Source organism: Typopeltis vanoorti, chromosome 20, assembly GCF_054136105.1.
Source record: "Typopeltis vanoorti isolate ZY-2024b chromosome 20, IOZ_Tvanoo_1.0, whole genome shotgun sequence".
Classification (NCBI taxonomy): domain Eukaryota; kingdom Metazoa; phylum Arthropoda; class Arachnida; order Uropygi; family Thelyphonidae; genus Typopeltis; species Typopeltis vanoorti.
Window position 1 is genome coordinate 78,467,443 of NC_143568.1, and position 14,335 is coordinate 78,481,777.

At 35.4% G+C, this 14,335-nt stretch overlaps 1 protein-coding gene across 6 annotated transcripts in view; it reads left to right on the forward strand.

Moving 5' to 3' along the window:
* LOC150095587 (integrator complex subunit 12-like) overlaps positions 1–14,335 on the forward strand; it is a 274,079-nt gene that overhangs the window by 24,402 nt on the left and 235,342 nt on the right. For all 6 annotated transcript variants that reach the window (XM_090410188.1, XM_090410194.1, XM_090410189.1 and 3 more), the window contains exon 3: positions 2,134–2,259. In XM_090410188.1, the coding sequence (XP_090266314.1) occupies positions 2,134–2,259 (126 nt within the window). The remainder of the gene's footprint in view (positions 1–2,133; positions 2,260–14,335) is intronic.

The following is a 14,335-nucleotide window of genomic DNA, read 5'->3' on the forward strand; positions in this document are numbered from 1 at the left end:
TATACATAGATTTGAACAATGGTCCAAGGACTGAACCCTGAAGTACACCATTGCTTACCATAAATTTAGCAGATTCGCACTCTAATAATCAAGTGAATAGTTTATATTCCAATCCCGTATTCTCAGTTTATGCAACAGCATTTGATGTGGTATTCCATTAGATACCTTAGCCAAGTCCATACAGTATTAACATAATGTATCAATTCTCTTCATCCTTTATATTATAATAATGTAAAGGCTGAATTGGATGTATTCATTCTCTTCATCCAACTCAGTCTTGACATTATTATAAAATATGAGCAAATTTCTCAGCCATGACTTCCCTTTGGTAAATCCATGCTGTTGTTTGTAAAGTATGGCTTACAGTGGCATCCCATTTCGGTTGGGTGTGCTGTTATGTGACTTATGTAACCTGCACTACAAAATTCACATCAATTTGACCATATGATCGCATTTTTATCAATGTATGTTAAGAGTGCATAGTTCATCTTAATTGGTCCAATGCGGTTACTTGTACGATAACTTTGAATACTTTATTTTATTAATTAATTGTAAGCAAATCTGCATAGGGTGGGGGACAATGTGTTTCTTTTAACATATATTAGAAAACAATAATGAAGGAGAATACTATGTTTGGTTAGTATATTTGAATTACTCGTAGGTGTAAAATTTGGAAGAGGAGGACAAGACTTACCTCCTTTCACTATAATCATACAATCGACAAAAGTTCTGGCAGCAAATGGGACATTTAGTAGATCATCAATTCTGTTTCCCATTGTAAATATGGACAGAAAGTTCTAAATTATTTATAGAAATTATATATTAAAAATTTGCCTATATTGGTGTCTCCTAAACATGTCAGTTCACACTTCATGCATGCAAAACAGATGAAACTCAGAAAACAAAAACAGCAACTCATGACAAATGACAGTGTTCAATTGGATTGGTTGACATAATAACCAATCACAGCCACTGATTTCTGGGTGCTATTGTCTTGGTGCACACTTGCCGTGCCTTCTGGATTTTGTATACTCACATCTGTGGCCTACTTGTCCCAGTTGGGTAACTTTTTCTTTCCTATTCTTGCCCACTTAGAAAGTTTGATTCAGGTGCACTCTTTTTTCCGGATTGATAACCATTGATAAGTGTTGTTATCATGTTTGCATACATTAGCTGAACTTATGTATGTTAGCTACACATTCTCGCTCCTCCCATGTTAATCTAGTTTCTCTGATTCTTCATTAGGTCTCACCTAGTATATAATTTCTTCGGGCTCCTGATACCAAATTTATTCAGGTGCAGGCCATCCTCCATACACGTCTTTTCTGCCATCAAGCTCACTCCACACATTTAAAATCTTACATCCATTTCTTTGCTTGCATTTTCTTCCAGCAGTTCTTTTCCACACTGTATTTATCGCTACTTAAATCACATGTTCCAGGGAGCATTACCATCTCTTTTAAAATGCAAGTGTTATATTGTATGTGCAAGTATCTTGTCACTGTATTATCAAGAAGTGCATTTCTGCAATCTTGTGCACTGGCAGTATGTGATCAAGTAAGTGTTGCAAATATACTTGGGATGCTACACAACAGTCTAATGGCACTGCATTAATAGATATGGCATACTAGTCATTTGGATATGAGGAATCTTTTTTCTCATAATTAAGTCCAGCATTAAAGCTGGACTGTAAATAAAATGATTTATCTTCATAAGGGTGGCCACCATGTGTGTGTTATATCAAGATGTGTAGTAGGCAGTGTTCTTTCATTCTCTTTCTGTCTCTCTCTCTCTCTCTCTCTCTCTCTCTTTTTTCCCTTGAAGTTTTAATTGCTGCTTTGTCAGCCAAGTGGATAGCATCTGTGCCCTCCATCCAACAGGCTGCTGTGGGATTCATTCAAATCTCACTGTGGCATGGATATTGCACACATCTTTAGATGATAAATTTCATTGCCTAGTATGAGATCACCAGCCTGTTTATAGAGGTTTGAAGTAGCTTGCAAGATGCTCACTGATTCCAGATAATCTAATCCTTAGCCTATTTAGAGTACTTTTGTATTACAGTAAACAAATGTTAACTGTTCATTAATAGAGATGCTGAGGATAAATATATACTACTTTTTGGATTTGTAGGAGCCTGATGTGATCTGCAAGCCAGTTTCTCACAAAAAGACCTCACCAAAGCACATAAGTGAAACTTTAATGTCTGGAAAATTAGTATTTGATGAAGGAAAAAAAAGAGATACAGAGAAACGACAGGTAAAACAATTCTTATTATACCTAGTATATTCTTTCAAGTTAAATGAAATTCATAAAAGACTGATTCCTTGTACTGATTTTCAGTGTGTCGTACAGAATCAATGTAGTGTGAGAATATTATATACTCAAATGTTACATTTATTGATATATCATTTGAATCTATCAAATCCAATACATTTCACAGTATTCACTCCTTAATTTTCAGGTATCTTTCAGCACATAGTTACAAGGTGACTTTCTTTTTAACAACAGTAGACTCACTATTTAATAAGTTCATAAAGACCAGAGAAATGGTAGGTTGTAGTACAAGGTAACTATATGAATTCAGGGTAAAAAAAAAAAAAAGAGGGCTCCCCCATTTCTATTCGAAGTATATAAATACTCAAAAAGGTCCAGAAGATATTGATATTCAGTTTGGTAATTATGAATTCTTGAAATTATCTCACACTAAGATTTAGTATCTTTGTTGGATCATAATTTTTTCTTATCCAGAGCACTTTACTTGTTCCTTAATTAATAATCCACCCCCCCCCCCCCCCATCCTGCCATCCATACACTGTGGCATTTGAAGTATTGGTAGTTGGGAAGTATCTTAAACATTTAAACCTTAGCTGTTCATTGTTAAACTAGATTCTTTTGCACCTTATAATTTCACATTTAGTATTGAATTATTTCAATTTAAAAAAATCCTACAATATGAATAAAGAACTTCTGTTAACCTAACTTTTTAACTGAATTAATTTTCACCGAAGAAATTAATTGATCAATTAGTTGCTTGTTTGTACTTCAGCGTAACATTTCTCTGCAAGAGAAAATCTTATAAGTATTATATTGCCATGCCGAAATTGCTTACATTAAAAGGAAAAAAAAAAGTTATTTCACTCATACTACACTTAAAATAATTGTAACAGTCTAGCAAGCAGTATAAGGCATTCAAAATAACCAAGATTCACATTTCAGGAATCTAAAATGTGGATCAAATATAGTACATAGAAAGATCATATGTGTAAAAGTAAAGAAACCATAAATAATAAGAATCATACTATATAAAATTCCAGTATAAGAAACTAGAGATGTAATTTAAAGTAATTTTGAACAAACTAAAAATGAAAGATGTAGAGGGGATTAGTATCTTATACAGAAAGCCATACAAGGTTACTAACCATAGGTAATTTAGCCAGTCTCATATGCAGAGAAGGGTCTTTAATCCAGCAAAACGTAAACAGGCCTGAAGAGCATATGCCATTAACACATAATACACAGATCTCATAGCCTTAGTTGCTTCAGCCATAATCTCTCATAACATTATCATTCAAATTATCAGAAATCATAAAATGAAAAGATTGCAGATATCCAATTGTCAATAAATTTAAATGTTAATTAGCAAGCAGTAATCTGATAATGGATGACTAAGACACAGACATACATACTACTAATTATTCACATGAGCAAGTTTGCATAAAACACTTTCATAGTTGAATTATTTTTATTAATTTGGATTATTTCTAGAACAGTTATGTTACTTTATTATTTGTAATATTATGCATCATGTTTTCATGATTAAAATATCTTTTTTTGCATAGTCATTCATTTTCATAATTTCCTTTCCATTACTTTTTTTGAAAATTTTTCTAGAAAAGAAACATTTTTATTTGGGGTTCTGCAGCCAGAAAAAAAAAAGTTTAAGAATTGCTCTAGAGTGTGAGTGGAGGTGACCAATTGCAAAGTTGATTGCTGAAGTTTTCAGGTTGTTTTGGATTTTAAGATAGACCATATGTAATTTTTATGTTGGGCCAATATACGAGAGGTTGGCTGGTCAACCTATGTACGTTAGTACCGTATATGGGTAGTGGTTTGGGAAAGGAAGAACTCATTTACATTTGATTTAAAAGCCTGTATGTTGTATTCCTTGGGAAATACATCAGGGGGAAGACTGTTCCATAGTACAGAAGTAGCAGGGATGAAGGAGGAGGAAAAGAAACTTGTTCTGTGGGTTTCAAGATGTACTGTGAAAGGATGTTGGGCAGCAGCTGTACATATTCCAATGGGCTTAGTACAGAGTGGGGGAATTATTGATGCTGTTTCAGATGAACATTTCCCATGGAAATATTTATAGAATATACAAATTTCAGAGACCATACATCTATGTGAGAGTGAGGGGAACGAGTTGGTAAGAGATGAGGCATTTATCAGTCTAATTGCTCTCCTCTGTATTGAGTCAAGCATTTTGAGGGAGCTTTTAGGAGCCCCACTCCAAATGTGAGAGCAGTATTCGAGCTGGGCGGAGTTGCGATTTGCATAAAGTTAACAGCTGTTTAGAGGTGAAGTAATGTCTTAAGCGAAAGAGAAAACTTAGTTTTTTGGAAGCTTAGGATGCCAGGAGAGGCTTGATGTTTGGGTAATTCCGAGAAGAGAAATTTCATCTTGTCTGGGAATTTGGGTGTTATCAAAAATAACACTCAAATACTAACACAAAAATAATGTTTAGTTTATTATGAAAATTTCAGGTAAGCAACATTACTTTTAAGCTATTGTAATATTTCCAAATTTAAACATTAATTCTGGATTTGCATTTTTATAATTTCATGTGCTTACTTTTCTTCTTCCCATTATTGTTTAAATTTGTGCTATTTGATATTGTCTTCTTTATGCTCTGTGAATGCTTCTTGCCACTTCTCTGTGTTCAGTTGTCAGTGTATAATTTTCCACCATTTCATTTGTTTACTTACTTCAGCTACAGTGGGGTTCTATCTAAATTTTTCACCCTTCAGTAGAAGATCATGTTGGCTTGCATATGTGGCACCAATGCATATAAGGAAAGTATGCATTGGTGCCTATTTGTTACACCCTGATAACTTAAGCATGTGAAAATTTCAGTTATCATAGTGTGACAAGAGAAGAAATAAAAACCCTCTATAGATAACTAAGTAAGCAAGCTTGTTCCTAAGCAAATATCATTAAGAGCCTTTGAAAGTAACGATTACAAAAAATAAAAGGAAAGAAAATCATGCTTGCATCCAAGTGAAAAATATAGCTGAAATTGTTTGTTGAACTAAATAAAAAAAAAAAGGGAATTTTATTACAGTTGTGATATGATAAAATAAGGTTAAGTGAAGCAAAGAAGATTAGTCATAGGATTTTGTATGTGAGAGGCTAGTTTTTACAATTGAAATAAGAGATTAAAGATTTGAGTTAATTCTTAGAAAATTTTGGAAAGGGGATTAAGTTAGTCTAGATGACATAGAGGTTAGCTTAAACAAAAACCAAAGCTCAAGGTCATAATTCCCAAATTGAGACTTCGTCTCGTGTCAGTCGTGTGCACACAGACCGCATGATGTTTTGGCAGAAAAACACCACTCTGATTGGTCAGTGAAATCGACTCCAGTAAGGTGGGGAGAAAAGAAATTGAAGAAGGTGCCAGCAGGGGTCATCGTATAAAAGGGTTAGGAACCCCCCCACATAAGGCTTTTTTCCCTCAGAGTTTTTCTTCACGAGTCTTCGGATAGGTCTCGTGCGGTTTTCCTGAGTGACAGGTTAGGAGTTTTCTCCGTCTGACACAATAAGGAAACAAAGTGTGTGGGATTTCGATTCCGTGTTCCTATTGTAAGAAATGAGGGAACGCCGTTTAGTTAAAAAGAGAGAAGATAATGTCAGTGTGTTTCATCGTCCAGTGATCGTAACGAGAGAAACAAAATTCTATAAAGGAGTCAGTGCTCGCTTGGTGAATTTCACAGCCATAGAATAGATGATCCTATGTATGTCCTTGATTGAAGAATGTAAGGTAAAGATTGTGAAAGCCCATCTTAGTGCCAAAAGAACTTAGGAGTGATAAGTTATAGAAGAGTTCGTCCTCGGAAAGTAAAATGTCGGAAAAGGGTAGAGACCAGTGTAGAAGACCCAAGTCAAAAGGTACTGTAAAATCTCATGTCAATTCAAATCATATGTAACTGTAGTCATTGTTCAATTACTGAACAGTTGAAAGGATTAATGAGAATTATACTAGGACTTTAGTACATGTCAAACTTAAAAAAAAAAAAGGAGCATGTTATTATTAATTAATACATAATTCATGTGCCTAGAGATTTATGCATGTACATTCTATTTTAATTAAGAGAGTTTTAAAGGTCAAAAGTGTGTATTAGCTCAGCGAAAGGATAAATTGTCTTAGTGAGAAAATTAGAGTAACTGATTATATATTTCCTAGAAAATACAGAATTATAGCGTGATCAAACCAGTAAGGGGTTAGACAAAGTATGAACTAGTTCTAGGATTATACATGTTTGTGTGTATAGAATCTGTTATGGCGATATGATCACAATTCTCATGCAGGGTCTTAACCTAATACTTGTCTTTAGCTAGTGAAAAATTTGTATTATATATTCTTAGTATTGAATTGAGTTTTATTTGATAAAGAATGGATTGTACCATGTTTAAGAGTTCAATAAACTTTTGTTCATTGAAAATACAGTTGTCTGAGATTGCCGCTCAATGCACCACTTGTAACAACGTATGGACCTAATCACGCAGGGGGGGGATTTGTTAAGTTACGAGATAAAGGTCAACGACTGCATATTAGTTTCACACTCAGACATATTTTGGTAATTGCTTCTTGTTTTTGAATTTTATATCTTAAACTAAATGTCCTGAAAGGCACAGTATAAAATAAATATTTAGCGACACTAAGGGGATAAGAAGCTTGAATATTTGTATTTGGATGATATCTCGTATATAAATAAGATTTGGACAAAGACAAGTAGAGTTTCACATGTAAGGATAGTTGAAAGCCTAATAATCGTAAATTGGGACTCAACAGTTTGTTCTTTGTATTCATTGCCAAGGTTAAACAGGTTATGGTACTAAAGCAAACGTGTGTCATAAATGTTTCGTGTGCGAGTGCAAGATATGTGAGTTGTGCAGAAAGCGGGAAATTAATGAAATGGCGAATATCGACGATATAAGGAAAGATAGCGAAAGTGTTCTGGAGAATGTGGAAGTAGTGGATGATACTAGTGCACAAAATATAAATGAGAGCATGAAAGAAGTGAATGAAAGTAATGTGGATGATGAGGTGACTGTCCCTTACAGTACAAAATGAGAACTAGAACAACCAGAGAAAGAAAGAAATGAATGGGAAAGTATGAAAGTGAGGAACTGGAAATATGTAGATGATATTGTATGGAATTCAATGATAAGGGATATACTTAATGAGAAAATGATGAAAGCAGGTTTCCCAAGTTCAGAGATGAAGGATGTTAAAGTTACTAATTTGCAGAAGGAAGAAGTGAAAGAGTTGATTGTTTTGGCAGAAAGATATGATTTGAAAGAGGAGAAATATGCAATGAGAGAGGATGTGAAAGAGTTGTTGAGAGAAGCTAAAATGAAGTGTAAATAAGTAAAGATTGTGAGTTTGCTGCCTCAGTATGATAGAACAGAGTTGAGAAGAAAGGGCATGATTTAATCAGTCAATGAGAAGATTATGCCAGAGGAATAATGTACAGTTTATATATGTATGGGGTGAATTTGATGTACGAAAGTACTTATATATGCCTGATGGACTACATTTGAATAGTTTTTATCATTAGATTTTGGAAAAAGTGTTGTTTTGTGAGAGTTTGAAAGTGCAAAACCTGGAAAATTAGAGATTAGGGAGAAGCACTCTTGCATTTGTCTGGCCATCCTTAGGATAAATGAGTATGTACAGATTATGCAATGTTGAATGTAATTGCATGGGTTTCTTGGCATCTACATCTTCCTGTGGACCTCCTTGTCTATGGGAAGATGTAGATACTATGCATCTCCAGATTAGCAGAATGAATGTAGGCCAAACAATTATTATGGGACTTCAACTATCGGGATATAAATTGAAGGGAGGAAAGCAGGTATGGCAAGATGGAAGTGGAATTTATACAGTTGCTAAGGGATGAGTACTTCAAACAACATGTTTATAAAGAGGACTAGGGGGTTTGAGAATGCTGGAACTAGTAAATCATAACTCTGCCTCCAATCAGGAATAGAGTGACTATGCAGTCTTGTTCTGGGAAGTTGCTGAACATGTGGAATTCTCTGTCAGGAAAGTTTATGTTGAACTGTAAAACTGGTAACTATGACAGACTTAGGAGGCATCTTTGAGCATTGCCATGGCTTGAGATGCTACAAGGAAAGAGTGGAACAATCTCTTACATGGAAGTAGTAAGAGATTGTTTGAGAGAAGTAGTATCAGATTGCATGGTCCGGAGAATAAGTGGATGAGTAATGATACATGTGTGTATAAAGCAAGAGCTGCAAACAAAATAAAACACTGTGGAGGTAATATAAAGAAAAAACTGATCAGCATACTTATACTCATGAGCAGTACAAAGTGCAAGCAAGAAGGGTCACTAGTATGGTAAGAAAGACCAGATCAGATTACAAGAAAAAATTAAGCAGGCCAAAATAAATCCAAAAAACTTTTTTTGTTATGTATCAAGTAAGAAAAGGAATGATTATGGAAGGATAACTTTACTCAGGGGGTGCTTAAGGGTCAGGGGTACTTAAGGGTCAAAGCTGTATAACTGAGAGGAGACCTCCACATAGCCTTTAAAGAAATGCGGAGAACCGACCAGGGCTTCTGACCTAATGTCCAATCCTCACCTTCTCGTGGTGCACCCTGTTGGGTATCTACTTTGATACTGAACGAACGAGGATGGGCTGGCAATTTGGGATTTAGCCGACCAAATTGTATTCTTATTGGTTAAACCAAAATAAAAAATGATGGTACAACATGACAAAATTTCATGCCGGCTGGGGCGTTGCCCGGTTAAACAAGGCCCCCGTTGTTTTCGCCAGGGAACCAGGGCGAACAGCGAAAAGTCAGCTACTGGAACAAATCTGAAAACAAACCCCAACTCAACATCACCAGAGTTAAAGATCGGTACTATCAACGTAAGAAGCCTGAATGGCAAAGAAATGGAGCTAGCTGAGGAATTAGATAAGTACCAGATCGACATAATAGGGGTGACTGAAACAAAAAAGACCAAAACTGGTGAGATCTTTCTGAGCAATAAATACAAAATGTTATATTCAGGCAATGACAATCAAGGAAAAGAAGGAGTAGCCATAGTATTCAACACAAAATACGAGGCTAATCTTCTTGAATGGCAGTCAGTCTCAAGTAGAGTAATGTGGGCAAATATGAGAATGGGGAACTGGACAATGAGACTTATTTGTGCCTATGGTCCCACAGAAGGTTCTACTAAGGTAGAAGTGGAGGAATTTTTTGAGGCTTTAGAAAAAGCAACTGACACAATGAAAAAGGAAAAGTTGGTCCTTGTTGGGGATCTAAATAGCAGAATAGGAAATGATTGTGAGACATACAAAAATATTTTGGGAAAATTTGGAGAAAAGAGCAAAGCTAATATTAATGGCAAATATCTGTTGGATTTCTGCTCAGGACATGGACTGGTTATTACTAACACCATGTTCCAACATAAAAATGTGCACAAATTCACATGGAGAGAAGAGGCTAGGAATAAGAAAAGTCTCATTGACTATGTTATTGTTGATAGTGATGTTTTCTCCCTGGTGCAGGACACCAGAGTGTACAGAGGATTTGAAATTGGAAGTGATCACTATTTAGTCATGAGCAGGATAAAATTGAATTTCATATTGAAAAGAATAACATGTAAGAAAGTTTTAAAGCGAATAAAAGTTGAGCAGCTCTCAGATGTGAACTGTAGACTAAAATACAGAAATATTATTGAAAAGAAAATGAAAGTGTTTGAGAACAGGAATCAAACCTTGGAGATTCAGTGGCAAACTCTGAAGGAAACATTGATTGATTCTGCCAGAGAGGCAGCATGTGGTGAGGTTGTGTGCAAGGATAAAAAAATCAGAACTCCCTGGTGGACACAGGAAGTTAAAGAGGCAGTGAAGGAAAAGAAGAAAGCATATCAAAAGTTCCTGGCAAATAAGTCAGCTTTGTCTCTTACAGAATACAGAGACAAATGTAAGAAAGCTAAACAGTGTGTAAAACTAGCTAAACAAAAGTCATGGGAGGACTTTGGTAAGAATATAGAAAATAAATATCAAGAAGGTGGCAAAATATTCTGGAGGTTGTTGAAGAAGCTTAGGAATGGAGGAAAGAGTGCTATAAAAGGAATTAGAGATGATAAAGGTGAAATGAAAACAGGAGAAAAAGATATCATTCAGTGGCAAACTCTGAAGGAAACATTGATTGATTCTGCCAGAGAGGCATGTGGTGAGGTTGTGTGCAAGGATAAAAAAATCAGAACTCCCTGGTGGACACAGGAAGTTAAAGAGGCAGTGAAGGAAAAGAAGAAAGCATATCAAAAGTTCCTGGCAAATAAGTCAGCTTTGTCTCTTACAGAATACAGAGACAAATGTAAGAAAGCTAAACAGTGTGTAAAACTAGCTAAACAAAAGTCATGGGAGGACTTTGGTAAGAATATAGAAAATAAATATCAAGAAGGTGGCAAAATATTCTGGAGGTTGTTGAAGAAGCTTAGGAATGGAGGAAAGAGTGCTATAAAAGGAATTAGAGATGATAAAGGTGAAATGAAAACAGGAGAAAAAGATATCCTTGAAGTATGGAGTAATTACTTTGAAAAACTGCTAAACGAAACAAGCAGTGATGACAGCACAGTGATAAAAAAACACTGAACAGGCATGCAGTCAGGAATACATATCCATACTTGAAGTAGAAAAAGCCATCAAAGGCTTGAAATGTGGAAAGGCAGCAGGAGTAGATGATATTCGACCAGAAATGCTGAAGTATGGTGGTATAAGAGTCTTACAGTGGCTGCACTGCATAGTTCAGAAAGCCTGGACAGAGGGACGAATTCCTGATGATTGGAGTAGAGCTCTCATAGTACCCATATATAAAAAGGGAAATAAAACTGAATGTGAGAATTACAGAGGTATTTCCCTACTGAGTGTTCCTGGCAAGATCTATGCAAGTATACTTGAGAAACGGTTGAGAAGAATTGTGGAAGAAAAGCTTGGTGAAGAACAAGCTGGATTCAGGCCAAATAGAGGCTGTCAGGATCAGATCTTCACTTTACGACAAATAGTCGACAAAGCATGGGAATATAACAAAGATCTGTATTTAAGTTTTGTCGATTTGGAAAAGGCATATGACAAGGTGCCAAGAGAGAAGCTATTCAATACGCTGCAGTTATATGGTGTCAATGGAGCATTATATCAAGCAATACTTAGTCTTTATTTGAGTTGTGAGTCAGCAGTTAGAATTGAAGGAAGTACAGGAAGATGGTTTAATGTTAAATCTGGTGTGAGACAAGGATGTACATTATCCCCTCTGTTATTCATTATCTATATGGATCACATTATGAAGGAATGTGGTATTAAACCTGATATCAAAATTGGAGATGTTAATGTCAGCTCTTTGCTTTATGCGGATGATGTTATACTTCTAAATAAATCCGCTACAAGTCTGCAAGATTTTCTGACTAAATTGAATAGCTGTTGTAATAGATATGGTATGAAGGTTAGTAATAAAAAGACAAAGACAATGAAAATAGGCAGAATCATTGAAAATGTCAACTGTGTTGTGAATGGAGAACCTGTGGAACAAGTAAAACATTTCAGCTACTTAGGCACAATTTTTACTGAAGATGGTAAACTAAATATAGAAATAGACAACAGAATCAGCAAAGCTGGTATCGTGGGAAGTCAATTGAATAAATTCATATGGAATAAGAAAGAAATTAGTCGGAACACTAAATTAGCTGTATACAAGACTGTGTTCAAACCAATTTTAACTTATGGATCTGAGAGCTGGGTCAGAAGTAAAACACTTCACCAAAGACTAGAGACCGCAGATATGAGAATCCTGAGAAAGATTAGAGGCGTGAACAGATGGCATCAATGGCAATATCATATTAAAAATGAGGATATTAGGAAAGAACTTGACATTGTCAGCATCCAGGAATGCGTTAGCAGAGCTAATCTCAGATGGTATGGTCACTTAAATAGAATGGGAGAGGAAAGATTAGCAAAACAAGTGTTCTCTGCCAGGTTGGCAGGAAAACGACCCAGAGGAAGACCAAGATATAGGTGGATTGATACGGTACAAAGTGCCTTAGACGATAGAAATATAAGATCTGATAATGTTGGAGTCTTGACAAGTAACAGACTGATTTGGAGGAAAATTGTAGATAGGAAGTTAGTAATGATGTAATTTTTTCATATAGTACTGTCATATCCTGTACACCCCTTGAGGGTACATGGCAGGAATTTGATGATGATGATGATGATGAACTTTACTCAGTGCTGATGGTAGGAAGGTGATAGAGGTAAAAGAAATAATTGAGTTGCTGAGTGATCATTTGACAAACGTGTATCATCTAGGGAGATTTTGTGGTTGTTGATGTACAGAGATGTATGTCAAAATTTAGGTAGATGAACAGGAACATATTGAAAAATATCAATATGAATACAGCAGTGGAACTGGATGGTATATCAGTCTGAGTGCTACATGAATGTGCAAGAGAATTGGCATTGTCTCTGAAGTGGCTCCACGACAGAGGTAGCAAACTAGAGACCAATTAATGTATCAGGAGTGGCTAGTAAAGTATTGGAAAAGTTGGTTAAAGGTAAAATCCAGCATTAGGCTGGATTAATAATGCGATACTCTATAGTAGACAGCACAGCTTTGTAAAGGATGGGTCTTTTTAAAGCCTGTTTTTGTAATTTATTCACATTTTATAATAAAGTGACAGTAGAATTGGATAAGGAAGCTACCATGATACTGCTATTACAAAAGTAATAGTTTTCCGTGTGGTATTCTGGATATGAAGCTAGTAGCATGGATGGGGGGGGGGTTGACAGACAATCAGAGAGTAGTATGTGGTGGAGGGAATGAGGGTTACTAGTGGAGTACCTCAGGGGGTTTATACTAGGGCCACTATTAAATTTGTATATCAGTGATATAGGGAAAGATTTAAGGGGAGAGGATATTCAGTTGTTTGCTGATGATGCAAAACTAGGAGGGGCAATAGTTGATAAAGGTGATGTAGATGTCTTGCAGGATGATCGAAATAAATTGGCATTCTGGGCAGAGGATAATCATTTCAATTTAATGTTGTAAAATGTAAGGTTATGTACTTCAGGTTGAAAAAGTTGCATGCTATATATCCATTGATGGTACCAGATTGCAGGAAATTGATGATACTAGGGACTTCTGCACAATGGTAGACAGAGGGTTGAAGTTCAGTGGATTATTTTTTGTTAAAAATCATGCTTACAAGTAAAGACAGAGAAGTTAACTTTCTTTTCAAGGTTATTATTCTTGTGTGTTTCTTGGGGAATCACTAGGTGATAGGTTTCAGAGATGAGTGACTAAGTAGGTGTAACGTGGAACACTCCCTATGAGGATAGGTTGAAGATGTGTGGATTATAAAGTTTTATTAATAGGCTTAAAAGAGGGGACATGATAGTGTTATTATTTATCATTTTTCATCTCTATAAAGAGATTGTTTTTTACACCAAGTGTTAAGTAATTGGCACAGGAGTTCAATTCCGATTGGTGCAATAACCTTTAATTTTATTTCTTTTAAAATCCAGAAAATTATTGACTCAAGTACCAAATAAAAAAGTCATCATCATCATCATACGTATCAAGGATTTAGGCCTAGTATGGCCTGTTCCGGCCTTAGAAGTCATCGTTGAATCGTTTAAGTGGATATCCTGGTTTTCTTTTTCCTAATGGCTTGTACTTTAAGGCTTGTTTTGGTAATCTTTGTTTTCATTCTTTGAAGAACGTGTTCCATCCATCTATGTTTATATTTTTTAATTTTTTCAATTACTGGTTCTTGGTTTAATTCTTTCATAATATCTTCGTTTCTTTTGTGATCAAATAGGGTATACTTTGCAGTTTTTCTCATAAACTTCATTTCTGCTCTTGTTAATCTTTGTCTTTTTGTTTTATTGTCCAGATTTCGCTTCCATACATTAAGACCGGTAGGGCTAATGTATTGTATACTTTTAGCCTGGTTTGTTTTTGAACTAGGTTTGGTTTAAATATAGAGTTAATTACTCCTGTTATTTTTAAATATTGCAA